This window comes from Hyperoodon ampullatus, assembly GCF_949752795.1.
Source record: "Hyperoodon ampullatus genome assembly, chromosome: 3".
Taxonomy (NCBI): Eukaryota; Metazoa; Chordata; class Mammalia; order Artiodactyla; family Ziphiidae; genus Hyperoodon; species Hyperoodon ampullatus.
The window spans coordinates 83,118,381-83,132,646 of NC_136916.1; the positions used below are offsets into that span (position 1 = coordinate 83,118,381).

General features: G+C 36.9%; 1 protein-coding gene across 1 annotated transcript in view; it reads right to left on the reverse strand.

The window, feature by feature from the left end:
- The window catches only part of LOC307049540 (ankyrin repeat domain-containing protein 26-like), a gene marked incomplete at its 5' end in the record, with an annotated part of 67,925 nt that overhangs the window by 43,732 nt on the left and 9,927 nt on the right, over positions 1–14,266 (reverse strand). Inside the window, 6 exon segments of the mRNA XM_079699100.1 lie at positions 1,442–1,699; positions 9,348–9,420; positions 9,513–9,541; positions 10,159–10,201; positions 10,205–10,257; positions 13,153–13,246. Coding sequence (XP_079555226.1) covers positions 1,442–1,699; positions 9,348–9,420; positions 9,513–9,541; positions 10,159–10,201; positions 10,205–10,257; positions 13,153–13,246 — 550 coding nt within the window.

Genomic DNA, 14,266 nt, shown 5'->3' on the forward strand with positions numbered 1-14,266 from the left:
AGAGGGAGAGTCAGGTAGAAGTTAGATTATGAAAGCCTCGTGTCATTCTAAGATGGCTGGACATTAATATGCTTTAAAGAGTGGTTCACGATCACTGGTGCATTTGAGATAGATCACTCTAAATGCTGCGGGAGGGATGAATTTGAAGGCCATACAAATAAATAGAGGGAGAAGAATTTGATGGCATTATAATGCAAAAAAAAAAAAGATGATTCAGGCCTACACTGAGGGACTGTTTCCAGAAATATTTAGGATATAAAATTACCAGGACCCAGCATAGAATAAATCTTTATTAAATAAATAAATGCACGAATCCTGGGCCCCTCAAGAACTAGACTCTGCTTATTACTTTATAAAAGGTATCAACTGAGAAGAGAAATGATCTGCATGAACTGTTTTAAGTTGCTTGTATTTAGTTTCCAGTTTTCCTGTTTCACATCTTCCTGTGTTGAGGGGGCTCGTGTAGGTGTTTCGTTTGAATTTGTGCTTCTTGGACCTACCAAGCTCATGGAGAAATGAGAGCAAACAAGTCACTTGTATAGATAAAAAAAAAACTTTGAGTTTATAGCTCGTAGTCACTACTCTAGGAGATAACTGAGAATCTTTTGTAAATGTAACATTAATTCCACAGGTAAGGAAAGACAAGAAGATAAAACTATAGGACTGGAAAAAGAAAACAGTGTATGATTTATTACTATAGCCCTGATCATATGACTGATTAAGGGCACTAAATTAATTGGTATTTATGTAGAACATATATTAGATGTGGTTAATCAATAGACTGGGCATCCTAGTAGAATTAGAATTGATTTTCCTTACACTATCTTTAAATGATCAGCACTCCTTAAAACCAATATCCCTTGTGAACTATTAATTCATTAAAAATAATAAGTTGATATACTATGTGGACACAGCTAAGAAGGAGGGACTATGTAGCAATCCCCAATGACTCCCATTACTGCTGGGAAAGCCAATTCTAAAATATATAAACTCATAGAAAATACAAGAAATAGTTTAGTATTTGGTTTTGGAGGTGCTTTTTTTGTTACATTGAATATAGTTATAACTAATACTAATGAATTCAGAGCTAAACAAAAATAAAGCTAAGAAACTACATTTTGAGAAGGGAATCTTGAGATGTCTGCCTAGGTTTCCCAACTAGTCCCAAAGTTCTAAATATAATCTTGGACCCACTCTCAGGTGTATGCTAAATACTAGCCTAACGAACCTATTCTCTCTCCTAATTCCCTTTGTTATTTATTATGTTGCTTTGGTCAGAGGAAGAATGCAAACGTCTTGCTGAAAGACGTTTGGCTGCAGGTTGAATAAAAGGAGTAAACACAAAGCAGATTTTGCCACAAAATGATCTTGGAAACATCAGGATTATGGTGAAGCCATGCCGAGGTGGTCTACGGTTGAGTGCTCTGTGCTTATTTATTACATTGTTTGCTTTCTCTGTTTTCTGGCAGTTGTGACTCACACAGGTCACGGAGCGTGTAATCCCCTAACAGAAACAACACTCCGATATTAATCTTTTCTTTATCTGTTAAGGTCATCTGTCCAAATGCTGTGGATGCTGACTGATTTTTGGTCATTGATTGTGACACAAATGGATATTTATCATCAACTTTCAAATGCCCGGCTCTTTGACAAGTCTCATTATTGAGCAACAAACTAGCAGAATCCCAATCTGAAAAATCTGAAAACAAAGTTTCCGTTTATTAGAATGTGAATACTAATACAAATTTGACTAACCTGAACAAATTCTTTCTTCAGAGAAGCAGTCCCATGTCCTCCTCTCCCACCAAACACACTACTCCCTCATGGCTTATTGTACCTTACATGTCATTGCCATTCATATAGATACGTTAACTATTGCCTCTCATTTTTTCTAATTTTTAATTTTCTAGTGTTACTTACTTTGATTCACTCATCAATCTCTATTACATTTTCTGTATACCTTAAGAGCTTTATTAATAATTATGTTTCTTCAACATATAAATTTTTTCATTAACAAAATTATGTCTAACCATTTATTTTATGTTTAAATATGCATGACAGTATTGTGTGTTCCAGAGACATGGGTTTTAAAAAATCTTTTAATGAATGGTACTACTTTAATACAATGAGATGGTCTTTCCTCAATGTACCAATATCTTCAGAACTCATTTTTTAAGGCTTGGATAAATATCATAAATTTACAAAAGAAATGATAGCCTTGAGTGACTAATTGTTCTCTGGTAAAAATAGGATAAGTCTAGGTCCACACTAGATCCAAAGAGCATACAGTGCCATGACACAGGAAATGAATACATAACAAAAATATTTTCCTTTTTTTTAATGAAAGTAAAATTGTCAGATTTCAATTTCTGAAGACAAATAAGAGCTGAACCAAGATGGTGGAGTAGAAGGATATGCTCTCAGTCCCTCTTGTGAGAACACCAGAATCACTACTAGGTGCTGGACAATCATCGACAGGAAGACACTGGAACTCACCAAAAAAGATACCCCACATCCGAAGACAAAGGATAATTCACAATGAGACAGTAGGAGGGGCACAGTCACAGGAAAATCAAATCCCATAACAGGTGGGTGCGTGACTCATAGACTGGAGAACACTTATACCACAGAAGTCCACCCACTGGAGTGAAGGTTCTGAGCCCCACATCAGGCTTCCCAACCTGGCGGTCCGGGAACGGGAAGAGACATTCCTAGAGAATCAGGCTTTGAAGCCTAGTGGGATTTGACTGCAGGACTTTGACAGAACTGGGGGAAAAACAGACTCCACTCTTGGAGGGCACACACAAAATACTGTGTGCAGTGGGACCCAGAAGAAGGAGCAGTGACCCCACGGGAGACTGAACTAGACCTACCTGCTAGTGTTGGAGGGTCTCCTGCAGAGGCAGGGGGTGGCTGTGGCTCATCGTGGGGACAAGAACATGAGCAGCAGAAGTTCTGGGAAGTACTCCTTGGCGTGAGCCCTCCCAGAGTCTGCCATTAGCCCTACCAAAGAGCCCAGGTAGGCTCCACTGTTGGGTCGCCTCAGGCTAAACCACCAACAGGGAGGGAACACAGCACCACCCACCAGCAGTCAAGTGGATTAAAGTTTTACTGAGCTCTGCCCACCAGAGCAACACCCAGCTCTACCCACCACCACTCCCTCCCATCAGGAAACCTGCACAAGCCTCGTAGATAGCCTCATCCACCAGAGGGCAGAGAGGAGAAACAAGAACTACAATCCTGCAGCCTGTGGAACAAAAACCACATTCACAGACAGATAGACAAGATGAAAAGGCAGAGGGCTATGTACGAGATGAAGGAACAAGATAAAACCACAGAAGAACAACTAAATGAAGTGGAGATAGGCAACCTTCCAGAAAAAGAATTCAGAATAATGATAATGAAGATGATCCAGGACCTCGGAAAAACAATGGAGGCAAAGATCGAGAAGATGCAAGAAATGTTTAACAAAGACCTAGAAGAGTTAAAGAACAAACAAACAGAGATGAACAATACAATAATTGGAATGAAAACTACACTAGAAGGAATCAATAGCAGAATAACTGAGGCAGAAGAACAGATAAGTGACCTGGAAGACAGAATGCTGGAATTCACTGAGCAGAAGAGAATAAAGGAAAAACAATGAAAAGAAATGAAGACAGCCTAAGAGACGTCTGAGACAACATTAAACGCAACAACATTCGCATTATAGGGGTCCCAAAAGGAGAAGAGAGAGAGAAAGGACCAGAGAAAATATTTGAAGAGATTATAGTCAAAAACTTCCTTAACATGGGAAAGGAAATAGCCACTCAAGTCCAGGACATGCAGCGAGTCCCATACAGGATAAAACCAAAGAGAAACATGCCGAGACACACAGTAATCAAATTGGCAAAAATTAAACACAAAGAAATATTACTGAAAGCAGCAAGGGAAAAATGACAAATAACATACAAGGGAGCTCCCAAAAGGTTAACAGCTGACTTCAAAGCAGAAACTCTACAAGCCAGAAGGGACTGGCATGATGCACTTAAAGTGATAAAAGGGAAGAATCTACAACCAAGATTACTCCACCCGGCAAGGATCTCATTCAGACTCCACGGAGAAATCAAAAGCTTTACAGACAAGCAAAAGCTAAGAGAATTCAGCACCACCAAACCAGCTCTATAACAAATGCTAAAGGAACTTCTCTAAGTGGGAAACACAAGAGAAGAAAAGGACCTACAAAGACAAACCCAAAAGAATTAAGAAAATGGTCATAGGAACATACATATTGATAATTACCTTAAACGTGAATGGATTAAATGCTCCAACCAAAAGACACAGGCTTGCTGAATGGATACAAACACAAGACCCATATATATGCTGTCTACAAGAGCCCCACTTCAGACCTACGGACACATACAGACTGAAAGTGAGGGGATGGAAAAAGATATTCCATGCAAATGGAAATCAAAAGAAAGCTGGAGTAGCAATACTCATATCACATAAAATAGACTTTAAAATAAAGAATGTTACAAAAGACAAGGAAGGACACTATATAATGATCAAGGGATCAATCCAAGAAGAATATATAACAATTATAAATATATATGCACCCAACATAGGACCACCTCAATATATAAGGCAACGGCTAACAGCTGTAAAAGAGGAAATCAACAGTAACACAATAATAGTGGGGGACTTTAACACCTCACTTGCACCAATGGACAGATCATCCAAAATGTAAATAAATAAGGAAACAGAAGCTTTAAATGACACAATAGACCAGATAGATTTAATTGATATTTATAGGACATTCCATCCAAAAACAGCAGATTACACTTTCTTCTCAAGTGCGCACAGAACATTCTCCAGGATAAATCACATCTTGGGTCACAAACCAAGCCTCAGTAAATTTAAGAAAATTGAAATCATATCAAGCATCTTTTCTGACCACAACACTATGAGATTAGAAATGAATTACAGTGGAAAAACATAAAATACACAAACACATGGAGGCTAAACAGTAAATTACTAAATAACCAAGAGATCACTGAAGAAATCAAAGAGGAAATCAAAAAATACCTAGAGACAAATGACAATGAAAACACAACAATCCAAAACCTATGGGATGCAGCAAAAGCAGTCTTAAGAGGGAAGTTTATAGCTATACAAGCCGACCTCAAGAAACAAGAAAAACCTCAAATAAATAATCTAACTTTATACCTAAAGGAACTAGAGAAAGAAGAACAAACAAAACCCAAAGTTAGCAGAAGGAAAGAAAACATAAAGATCAGAGCAGAAATAAATGAAATAGACACAAAGAAAACAATAGCAAAGATCAGTAAAACTAAAAGCTGGTTCTTTGAGAACATAAACAAAATTGATAAACCATTAGCCAGACTCATCAAGAAAAAGAGGGAGAGGACTCAAATCAATAAAATTAGAAATGAAAAAGGAGAAGTTACAACAGACACTGCAGAAAGACAAAGCATCTTAAGAGACTACTACAAGCAACTCTATGCCAATAAAATGGAGAACCTGGAAGAAATGGACAAGTTCTTAGAAAGGTATAACCTTCCAAGACTGAACCAGGAGAAACAGAAAATATGAACAGACCAATCACAAGTAATGAAATTGAAGCTGTGATTAAAAATCTTCCAACAAACAAAAGTCCAGGAGCAGATGGCTTCACAGGTGAATTTTATCAAACATTTAGAGGAGAGCTAACACCCATCCTTCCCAAACTCTTCCAAAAAATTGCAGGGGAAGGAGCACTCCCAAACTCATTTTACAAGGCCACCATCACCCTGATACCAAAACCAGACAAAGATATGACAAAAAAAGAAAATTACAGACCAATATCACTGATGAATATAGATGCAAAAATCCTCAACAAAATACTAGCAAACAGAATCCAACAATGCATTAAAAGGATCATACACTATGATTAACTGGGATTTATCCCAGGGATGCAAGGATTCTTCAATATACACAAATCCATCAATGTGATACACCATATTAACAAATAGAAGAATAAAAACCATATGATCATCTCAATAGATGCAGAAAAAGCTTTCAACAAAATTCAACACCAATTTATGATAAAAAGTCTCCAGAAAGTGGGCATAGAGGGAACGTACCTCAATATAATAAAGGTCATATATTACAAACCAACAGCAAACGTCATTCTCAATGGTGAAAAACTGAAAGCATTTCCTCTAAGATCAGGAACAAGACAAGGATGTCCACTCTCACCACTATTATTCAACATACTTTTGGAAGTCCTAGCCTCAGCAATCAGAGAAGAAAAAGAAATAAAAGGAATATAAATTGCAAAAGAAGAAGTAAAACTGTCACTGTTTGCAGATGACTTGATACTATACATAGAGAATATGAAAGATGCCAACAGAAAACTACCAGAGCTAATCAAAAAATTTGGTAAAGGTGCAGGATACAAAATTAATGCACAGAAATCTCTTGCATTCCTATACACTAATGATGAAAAATATGAAAGAGAAATTAAGGAAACACTCTCATTTACCATTGCAACAAAAAGAATAAAATACCTAGGAATAAACCTACCTAGGGAGACAAAAGATCTGTATGCAGAAAAGTATAAGACACTGATGAAAGAAATTAAAGATGATACCAACAGATGGAGAGATATACCATGTTCTTGGATTGGAAGAATCAATATTGTGAAAATGACTATACTACCCAAAGCAATCTACAGATTCAATGCAATCCCTATCAAATTACCAATGGCATTTTTTATGGAACTAGAACAAAAAATCGTAAAATTTGTATGGAGAGAAAAAAGACCCCGAATACCCAAAGCAGTCTTGAGGGAAAAAAACGCAGCTGGAGGAATCAGACTCCCTGACGTCAGGCTATATTACAAAGCTACAGTAATCAAGACAATATGGTATTGGCAGAAAAACAGAAACATAGATCAATGGAACAAGATAGAAAGCCCAGAGGTAAACCCACACACCTATGGTCAACTAATCTATGACAAAGGAGGCAAGGATATACAATGGAGAAAAGACAGTCTCTTCAATAAGTGGTGCTGGGAAAACTGGACAGATACATGGAAAGAATGATATTAGAACACTCCCTAACACCATACACAAAAATAAACTCAAAATGGGTTAGAGACCTAAATGTAAGACTGGACACTATAAATCTCTTAGAGGAAAACATAGGAAGAACCCTCTTTGACATTAATCACAGCAAGATCTTTTTTGATCCACCTCCTAGAGTAATGGAAATAAAAACAAAAATAAACAAATGGGACCTAGTGAAACTTCAAAGCTTTTGCACAGGAAAGGAAACCATAAACAAGATAAAAAGACAACCCTCAGAATGGGAGAAAATATTTGCAAACAAATCAACGGACAAAGGATTAATCTCCAAAACATATAAACAGCTCATGCAGCTCAATATTAAAAAAACAAACAACCCAATCCAAAAATGGGCAGAAGACCTAGATAGACAGTTCTCCAAAGAAGACATACAGATGGCCAAGAAGCACATGAAAAGCTGTTCAACGTCACTAATTATTAGAGAAATACAAATCAAAACTAGAATGAGGTATCACCTCACACCAGTTAGAATGGGCTTCATCAGAAAATGTACAAACAACAAAGGCTGGAGAGGGTATGGAGAAAAGAGAACCCTCTTGCACTGTTGGTGGGAATGTAACTGATACAGCCACTATGGAGAACAGTATGGAGGTTCCTTAAAAAACTAAAAATAGAATTACCATATGATCCAGCAATCCCACTACTGGGCATATACCCAGAGAAAACCATAATTCAAAAAGGCACATGCACCCCAATGTTCACTGCAGCACTATTTACCGTAGGCAGGTCATGGAAGCAACCTAAATGCCCATCGACAGACGAATGGATAAAGAAGATGGGGTACATATATACAATGGAATATTACTCAGCCATAAAAAAGGAATGAAATTGGGTCATTTGTTGAGACGTGGATGGATCCAGAGACTGTCATACAGAGTGAAGTAAGTCAGAAAGAGAAAAACAAATATCGTATATTGACGCATATATGTGGAACCTAGAAAAATGGTACAGATGAACTGCTTTGCAGGGCAGAAATTGAGGCACAGTTGTAGAAAACAAACGTATGGACACCAAGGGGGGAAAACCACAGGGGGTTGGGGATGGTGGTGGGATGAATTGGGAGATTGGGAATGACATGTATACACTGATGTGTATAAAATTGATGACTAATAAGAACCTGCTGTATACATTAAAAAAAAGACAAATCAAAGAACAAAGCAAGAAATGTAAAAGTGAAAGTTTAAAGCCTGTTTCATCACAAGCATCCCTTTATCATTTCACATCCATGAGCTCTGTAAATGGTTTAAAAACAGTGGTTCTCAAGTGTCACCTGAGCATCCCTGGAGTCCCAAGACTCAACCGTTCAAGGGGTCCAAGAGGTCAAAACTATTTTCACAATAACAGTAAACGTTATTTCCATTCTCATTCTGTTTTAAGTGTACAGAGCAGTTTTCCAGAGACAAGATATGTGATAACATCATACTTCTAATGGCTAATAGAATGTATGATTGTGTGTGCTTGTATTTTAAATTTTTCAGTTTTATTTTCCAATACAGTAAACATCAGTAGATACAACCTACTTAAACAAAAGTTCCTTGGAATTCTCAATAATTTTTAAAAGTATAAAAGGATCCTATATCTGCATCATAAAAAATAACAAACAAATAAATAAAAGGATCTTAAAGCCCAAAACTTTCAGAATTGCTGTTTTAAAAGATTGTGTCTATCAAATCGTCATTAAGGTATGATTACTTTCCCCCACTTTTAATAATCAAAGACCACACACACACACACACACACACACACACAGAGTCTGCTAATCAAAACATCTGGTTGGCTTAAGCTCATCCATGTAACACCACTAAAATGAAATAATTAAATTTGAAATACAATTGACACGTTAGCAAGTGAAGCTTTACTCTAGGTTAAGGTCAGAATTCAAATAAGCATTTTATAAAACTGGAAAAATCTTAGAATCTAATAATTAACCTCTGAGAATCCCTAAAAAGTACAGAGATTCCAAACTGAGAACTTTCGGGTATTGAAACGTACATAGAAACATCTGAGTTAAAGCTTACATTTTAAAAATATCTTTTTCTTATGCTTGTAAATATCTTTTTTTCAAAACATGGATACCAACAATAACATGTGCCTTATTTATGTCAAATCCTTCAATTAAACTTGCAAAAACAAAAAAGAATTAGGAATATGAAGGCTGTGAGCGTTTCAAATATTTTAGTGTACCTCTTTCCAGAGTGAAATTTGCACTGCAAAATTTACCTGATCTGGCTGTTTGTAAATCCTTCATTCCTACTGTTTTATTAGGAACAGAATCTTTCACTCCAACTGCAGGCTGAATGGGTTTTGAAACAAGTTGATTAATAAATAATGTACATTTGATACAATCTGTAGTTAATAATTCAAGATAAAAATATAAGTTTTTACCTTCAAGTGAGGATATTTTTCAGGAGAATCTAAAAGGCAAAAGGGACATAGAATCAATTAAATGTAACTATGAAAGCCAACTATATATTCATGCAGTTAGTACTGAGGAGAATCCTCATGCTTGGCCTTGGCAGTGAATACTTTAGGTTTTGGTGTTTTGTTTCTTGGGGGAAGTTAGGACTGCAACAAGACAGACATATGAATCCACTATAGATACTGAAGAAAAAATAGGAGTACAGGTTTAACAAAACATGCAGTTAAGATTTCAAAAGTAAGATTATGTTCCAAAAGCCTTTATAAAATAGAAAAATGCACATGTACCAATGTGAACATGCTGATTGATGAGGAGAAAAGTGATCTTTAATCAGAGGAACAAATCATGACCCCGAGAAGGTAAATGTGAAAGCTGATGGTAAAATGCAACAGCATATCTTGAATGCAATACAGCAGCATCATTTACACCATTATACTACAAGTATTTATCATGTTCATCAATTTGTCCCGTAACTTAGGAAGTGCACAGTTGGGACGACAGTTCAGTTGAATGTATAATTCATTTCTCATCAGAGAAAGTGTTATGAACTGATCAGCTTGGATATACACTTGTAGAATAATAGTTCATAAAAATATTCATTTTTTTCCATACCCATGTGGGCTACTGGTATGCCTACATTTCTTGGAACCTGTAGTTAAGTCATCTTAAATTTTCTCGATCCACTCATGCAAGAAGGTATATAAGGCACATCTAAGAAATAACGTATTATAAGTTTTCAACATCTAAGTACGATTATCAAAAAGGAAAAAGTAAATTTTACTGCCACAGAATTATTAGATATTAAAAATCTTTCATATTTCAAAATCAGTGTAGTATTTACTGAAAATAAGAATTTTAGCATTTAGGGAATGAACCCTATTAATTTCTTTTGTTTCCAAAATTAGTTTGCTTCAGTATATCATGCTAATGTTTAAAAGGATTTTTGTGAAACAATTATCATCAAAAAATTAGCTATCTTAGGGACTCACCTGGCGGTCCAGTGGTGAAGACCCCATGCTTCTACTGCAGGGGGCACGGGTTCAATCCCTGGTCGGGGAAATTAGGATCCCACATGCCAAGCCAAGCAGCCAAAAAAAAACCCACAAACCTGTCTTAAAAAAAAAAAAACAGCCAATGCTTCCATATTCAAATTAATCTCATTTGAATAACACATACCAACACAACATATATCTTTGATGCCTGATAGTTACAAGGAGGAGCTGGGGTTTACCTCAATTCTAGCACCCACTCCTGCTTCCAGTATTCTCTGGAGCAGCAATGAGCTAACCTTGTTTCAGTGTAAACACACTGAAGTCTCCAGCATTTATTGTTTCTAGATTTCTTGATGATGGCCATTCTGACTGGTGTGAGATGATACCTCATTGTAGTTTGGATTTGCATAAATGCTGTAGAGGGTGTGGAGAAAAGGGAACACTCTTGCACTGCTGGTGGGAATGTGAATTGGTACAGCCACCATGGAGAACAGTATGGAGGTTCCTTAAAAAACTACAAAGAGAACTACCATATGACCCAGCAATCCCACTACTAGGCATATACCCTGAGAAAATCATAATTCAAAAAGAGACATGTACCAAAATATTCATTGCAGCTGTATTCACAATAGCCCGGAGCTGGAAACAACCTAAGTGTCCATCATCGGATGAATGGATAAAGAAGATGTGGCACATATATACAATGGAATATTACTCAGCCATAAAAAGAAACGAAACTGAGCTATTTGTAATGAGGTGGATAGACCTAGAGTCTGTCATACACAGTGAAGTAAGTCAGAAAGAGAAAGACAAATACCGTATGCTAACACATATATATGTAATTTAAAAAAAATGTCATGAAGAACCTAGGAGTAAAATGGAAATAAAGACACAGACCTACTTGAGAATGGACTTGAGGATATGGCGAGGGGGAAGGGTAAGCTGTGACAAAGCAAAAGAGAGGCATGGATATATACACACTACCAAACGTAAGGTAGATAGCTAGTGCGAAGCAGCCGCAGAGCACAGGGAGATCAGCTCGGTGCTTTGTGACTGCCTGGAGGGGTGGGATGGGGAGGGTGGGAGGGAGGGAGATGCATGAGGGAAGGGATGTGGGAACAGATGTATACGTATGACTGATTCACTTTGTTATAAAGCAGAAACTAATAAGAAAAATACACTGAAGTCATCTAACGAGAGTTCTCTCAAGTTTCCTCATCACCCCCACAATCACCTCCCTAACACCCTTCTTTCCCCCCTCTTTCCTTTCACTGTATTCTTTCCTCTTCAAAGGTAGTCTCTGGATCTGTGGTCTTAATTCTCCCCCTTTGACATTCTTTTTATGGATCATCCCCACCACTTCTTTTTTCCTCTTTGCTTAGCAGTGGCACCTTACATCTATAAGTTCTACCTCAACGCTTTGCTACCCTCTGGCTATAAACACACTCAGAAAGAAAAACAAAATAATGCTTTTCCTTGATCCTGTTCTGTCTTGAACTATCCAGTGGCTCCTCTTCCAGATTTCTCTCAATGCAAGCCTACACCCTTGCTACTCTGAGAGCTTGTCAGAAATGCACAATCCCAGACCTGCTGCTCAGCATGTGCACTTTTCACAAGGTCCCCAGGGGACTAATTAAAATTTGAGAAACTCTGATCTATGAGTCTGCTTCTACATTCCCACAGTAAGAGTGGGAAAGCTTTGCTGTTCGTCTCTGACAAGTTTCGGTGCTGGAAGCTCACTTCAAATTTGTCTCACGTTTCAAATACTCTGCTCTTCCCTTTTCTAAAGACCTATTTTACTTTGCCCCCGTCCTCCACAGACCCCTGCTTCCTTTTCCTTCATTTACTCCCTGTAACCTCTGCCTCTCTCATTCTTTAGTCCTTCTTTCCTCTTCCTCATTTCCCGACTTTCCTTAGGTTGTAGAGTACCTTGAAACGGAACTAATAATTTAGCTCCTTAAAGGGGACTCTCAATTTAATCTGTGGCTGACACCAGATAAGATACACAGCTTCCCTCCTTTTCTCGTCTTTTTCCTCACTATGCATTTGACAGGTGATTTTCTTTTTTTTTTTGCATCGACAGTGTTGTGTTTTTTAATAGTTTTCAGAATATAAGCTGCATAGCTTTTTAGAATAAAAAATGATATAACTTCAGGTACATGCTTTAGGACACTTGGTTAAACAACAAGCAAACTGTGTCTTTGAGGACCACCTCAAAAGGGTGGCACACTTCACAGTGTAACTTGGTAACAGACATGGAGATAGATGATTATATCATGGCACGTTGTCTACAAAAGAACATCTGGACACTCAGAGCTTAAATAGAACACACCACACAGTTAAGTATTCAAGCACTGCTTTTTGGCCAAATAAAAACTGCCTAAAAACTGCTGATGGATTTTTGACAAGAAAAAAAGATATAGCTGCTTAGTTCTTCTGATACAGCACTTCTTTTCCAGAATGAGACAGGCTCAGTTCAACTTGAAATCAGTGTGAGGAATGATTCTTCCTCTTAACCGACAGGTGATTTTCTTTGGCTATTAGAATATATCAGAATTCCCATTTTAAATCAACATGCTGTCAAATAACTTTTTCATAAAAATATAGTTCTTACCTTCTACTTGTCCATTTAATATATTTTTTCCTCTTTGACCTGCAGCTCCAGATAAATGATCAACATACTTCTCTGGAAGACTCTCAGAGATACTCTGTTAAAATTAATATTAATAATGAGTTGCATAAAGCTTTCCTAATCCCCTTCTAATAGCTGAAAATACACTACTTTTTAAAAATTTCCTACTTTACAAGCAATTAGATTTAAAAATAAGAGAAGCATGCATTGAAAACCCAAACATTTAAATAGAAAACTTCATATACACTCTCTAGATCAAGTCTATCTTTTATCCTCATTTGGCTACTGACTCTGTAAACTGAGCATGGAAAGCCAGAGGAATTATTTTCACAGACAAAAAATGTGCCTGACTTACAGGCACATTTCAGCAAAGAATTAACTTCAAAACACCTAACTCTACTTTACATTCCTTGTCAAAAGAAGAGAGTATTTTTCTAAAATATGTGTTTAAATAAATGCTTTAATAAGTACACTTGCTATAAATTTAAAATATTTCTAAAGACAGAAATTTTTTAGTATTAAAATAATATACTTGGCATGAAAAGAAACCATGAAGTATGTCATGTTGAGCATAAACAGAACACTGTATAAGCTGCTTCATTTAGGTAAACAAGGGCTTATAAGAATCTGTTATTTGATAAAATTTTTATTGATAGGAAAAATAGTTGAATAAAATAGCGAAGTAGTAAGAAAAACTTTTATGTTTAAATAATAGCAGAAAATTTAAATATAGTTATGCAACTCTTCAAAAAAGTACAGCAAGCTTTAATAAGGGAAGAATAAGAACTTTTATTTATTAATCACGTAAATGTGCCAAGCTTTTCTTATGCACATTTTATTTTCTACATACAACAACAATGATAAAAGTGATTGTAAGGACAGTTACCCCACTTCCTGTTTCCTGGTCATTCCAAGATGCGAGAGTGTAATGACGAACAGATGGGATCCACTGTTATCTCTGTCCAGAATGTCCCTCCCCTGGACCCTCACGTGATTGGCTCCTTCCCATCCTCCCCTTGGTAGCTTTTCTCACATGCAGATCTTTTCTGACTACCTAAATTCCACTCCCACTCCCATCCCCATCCTAACTACAAAC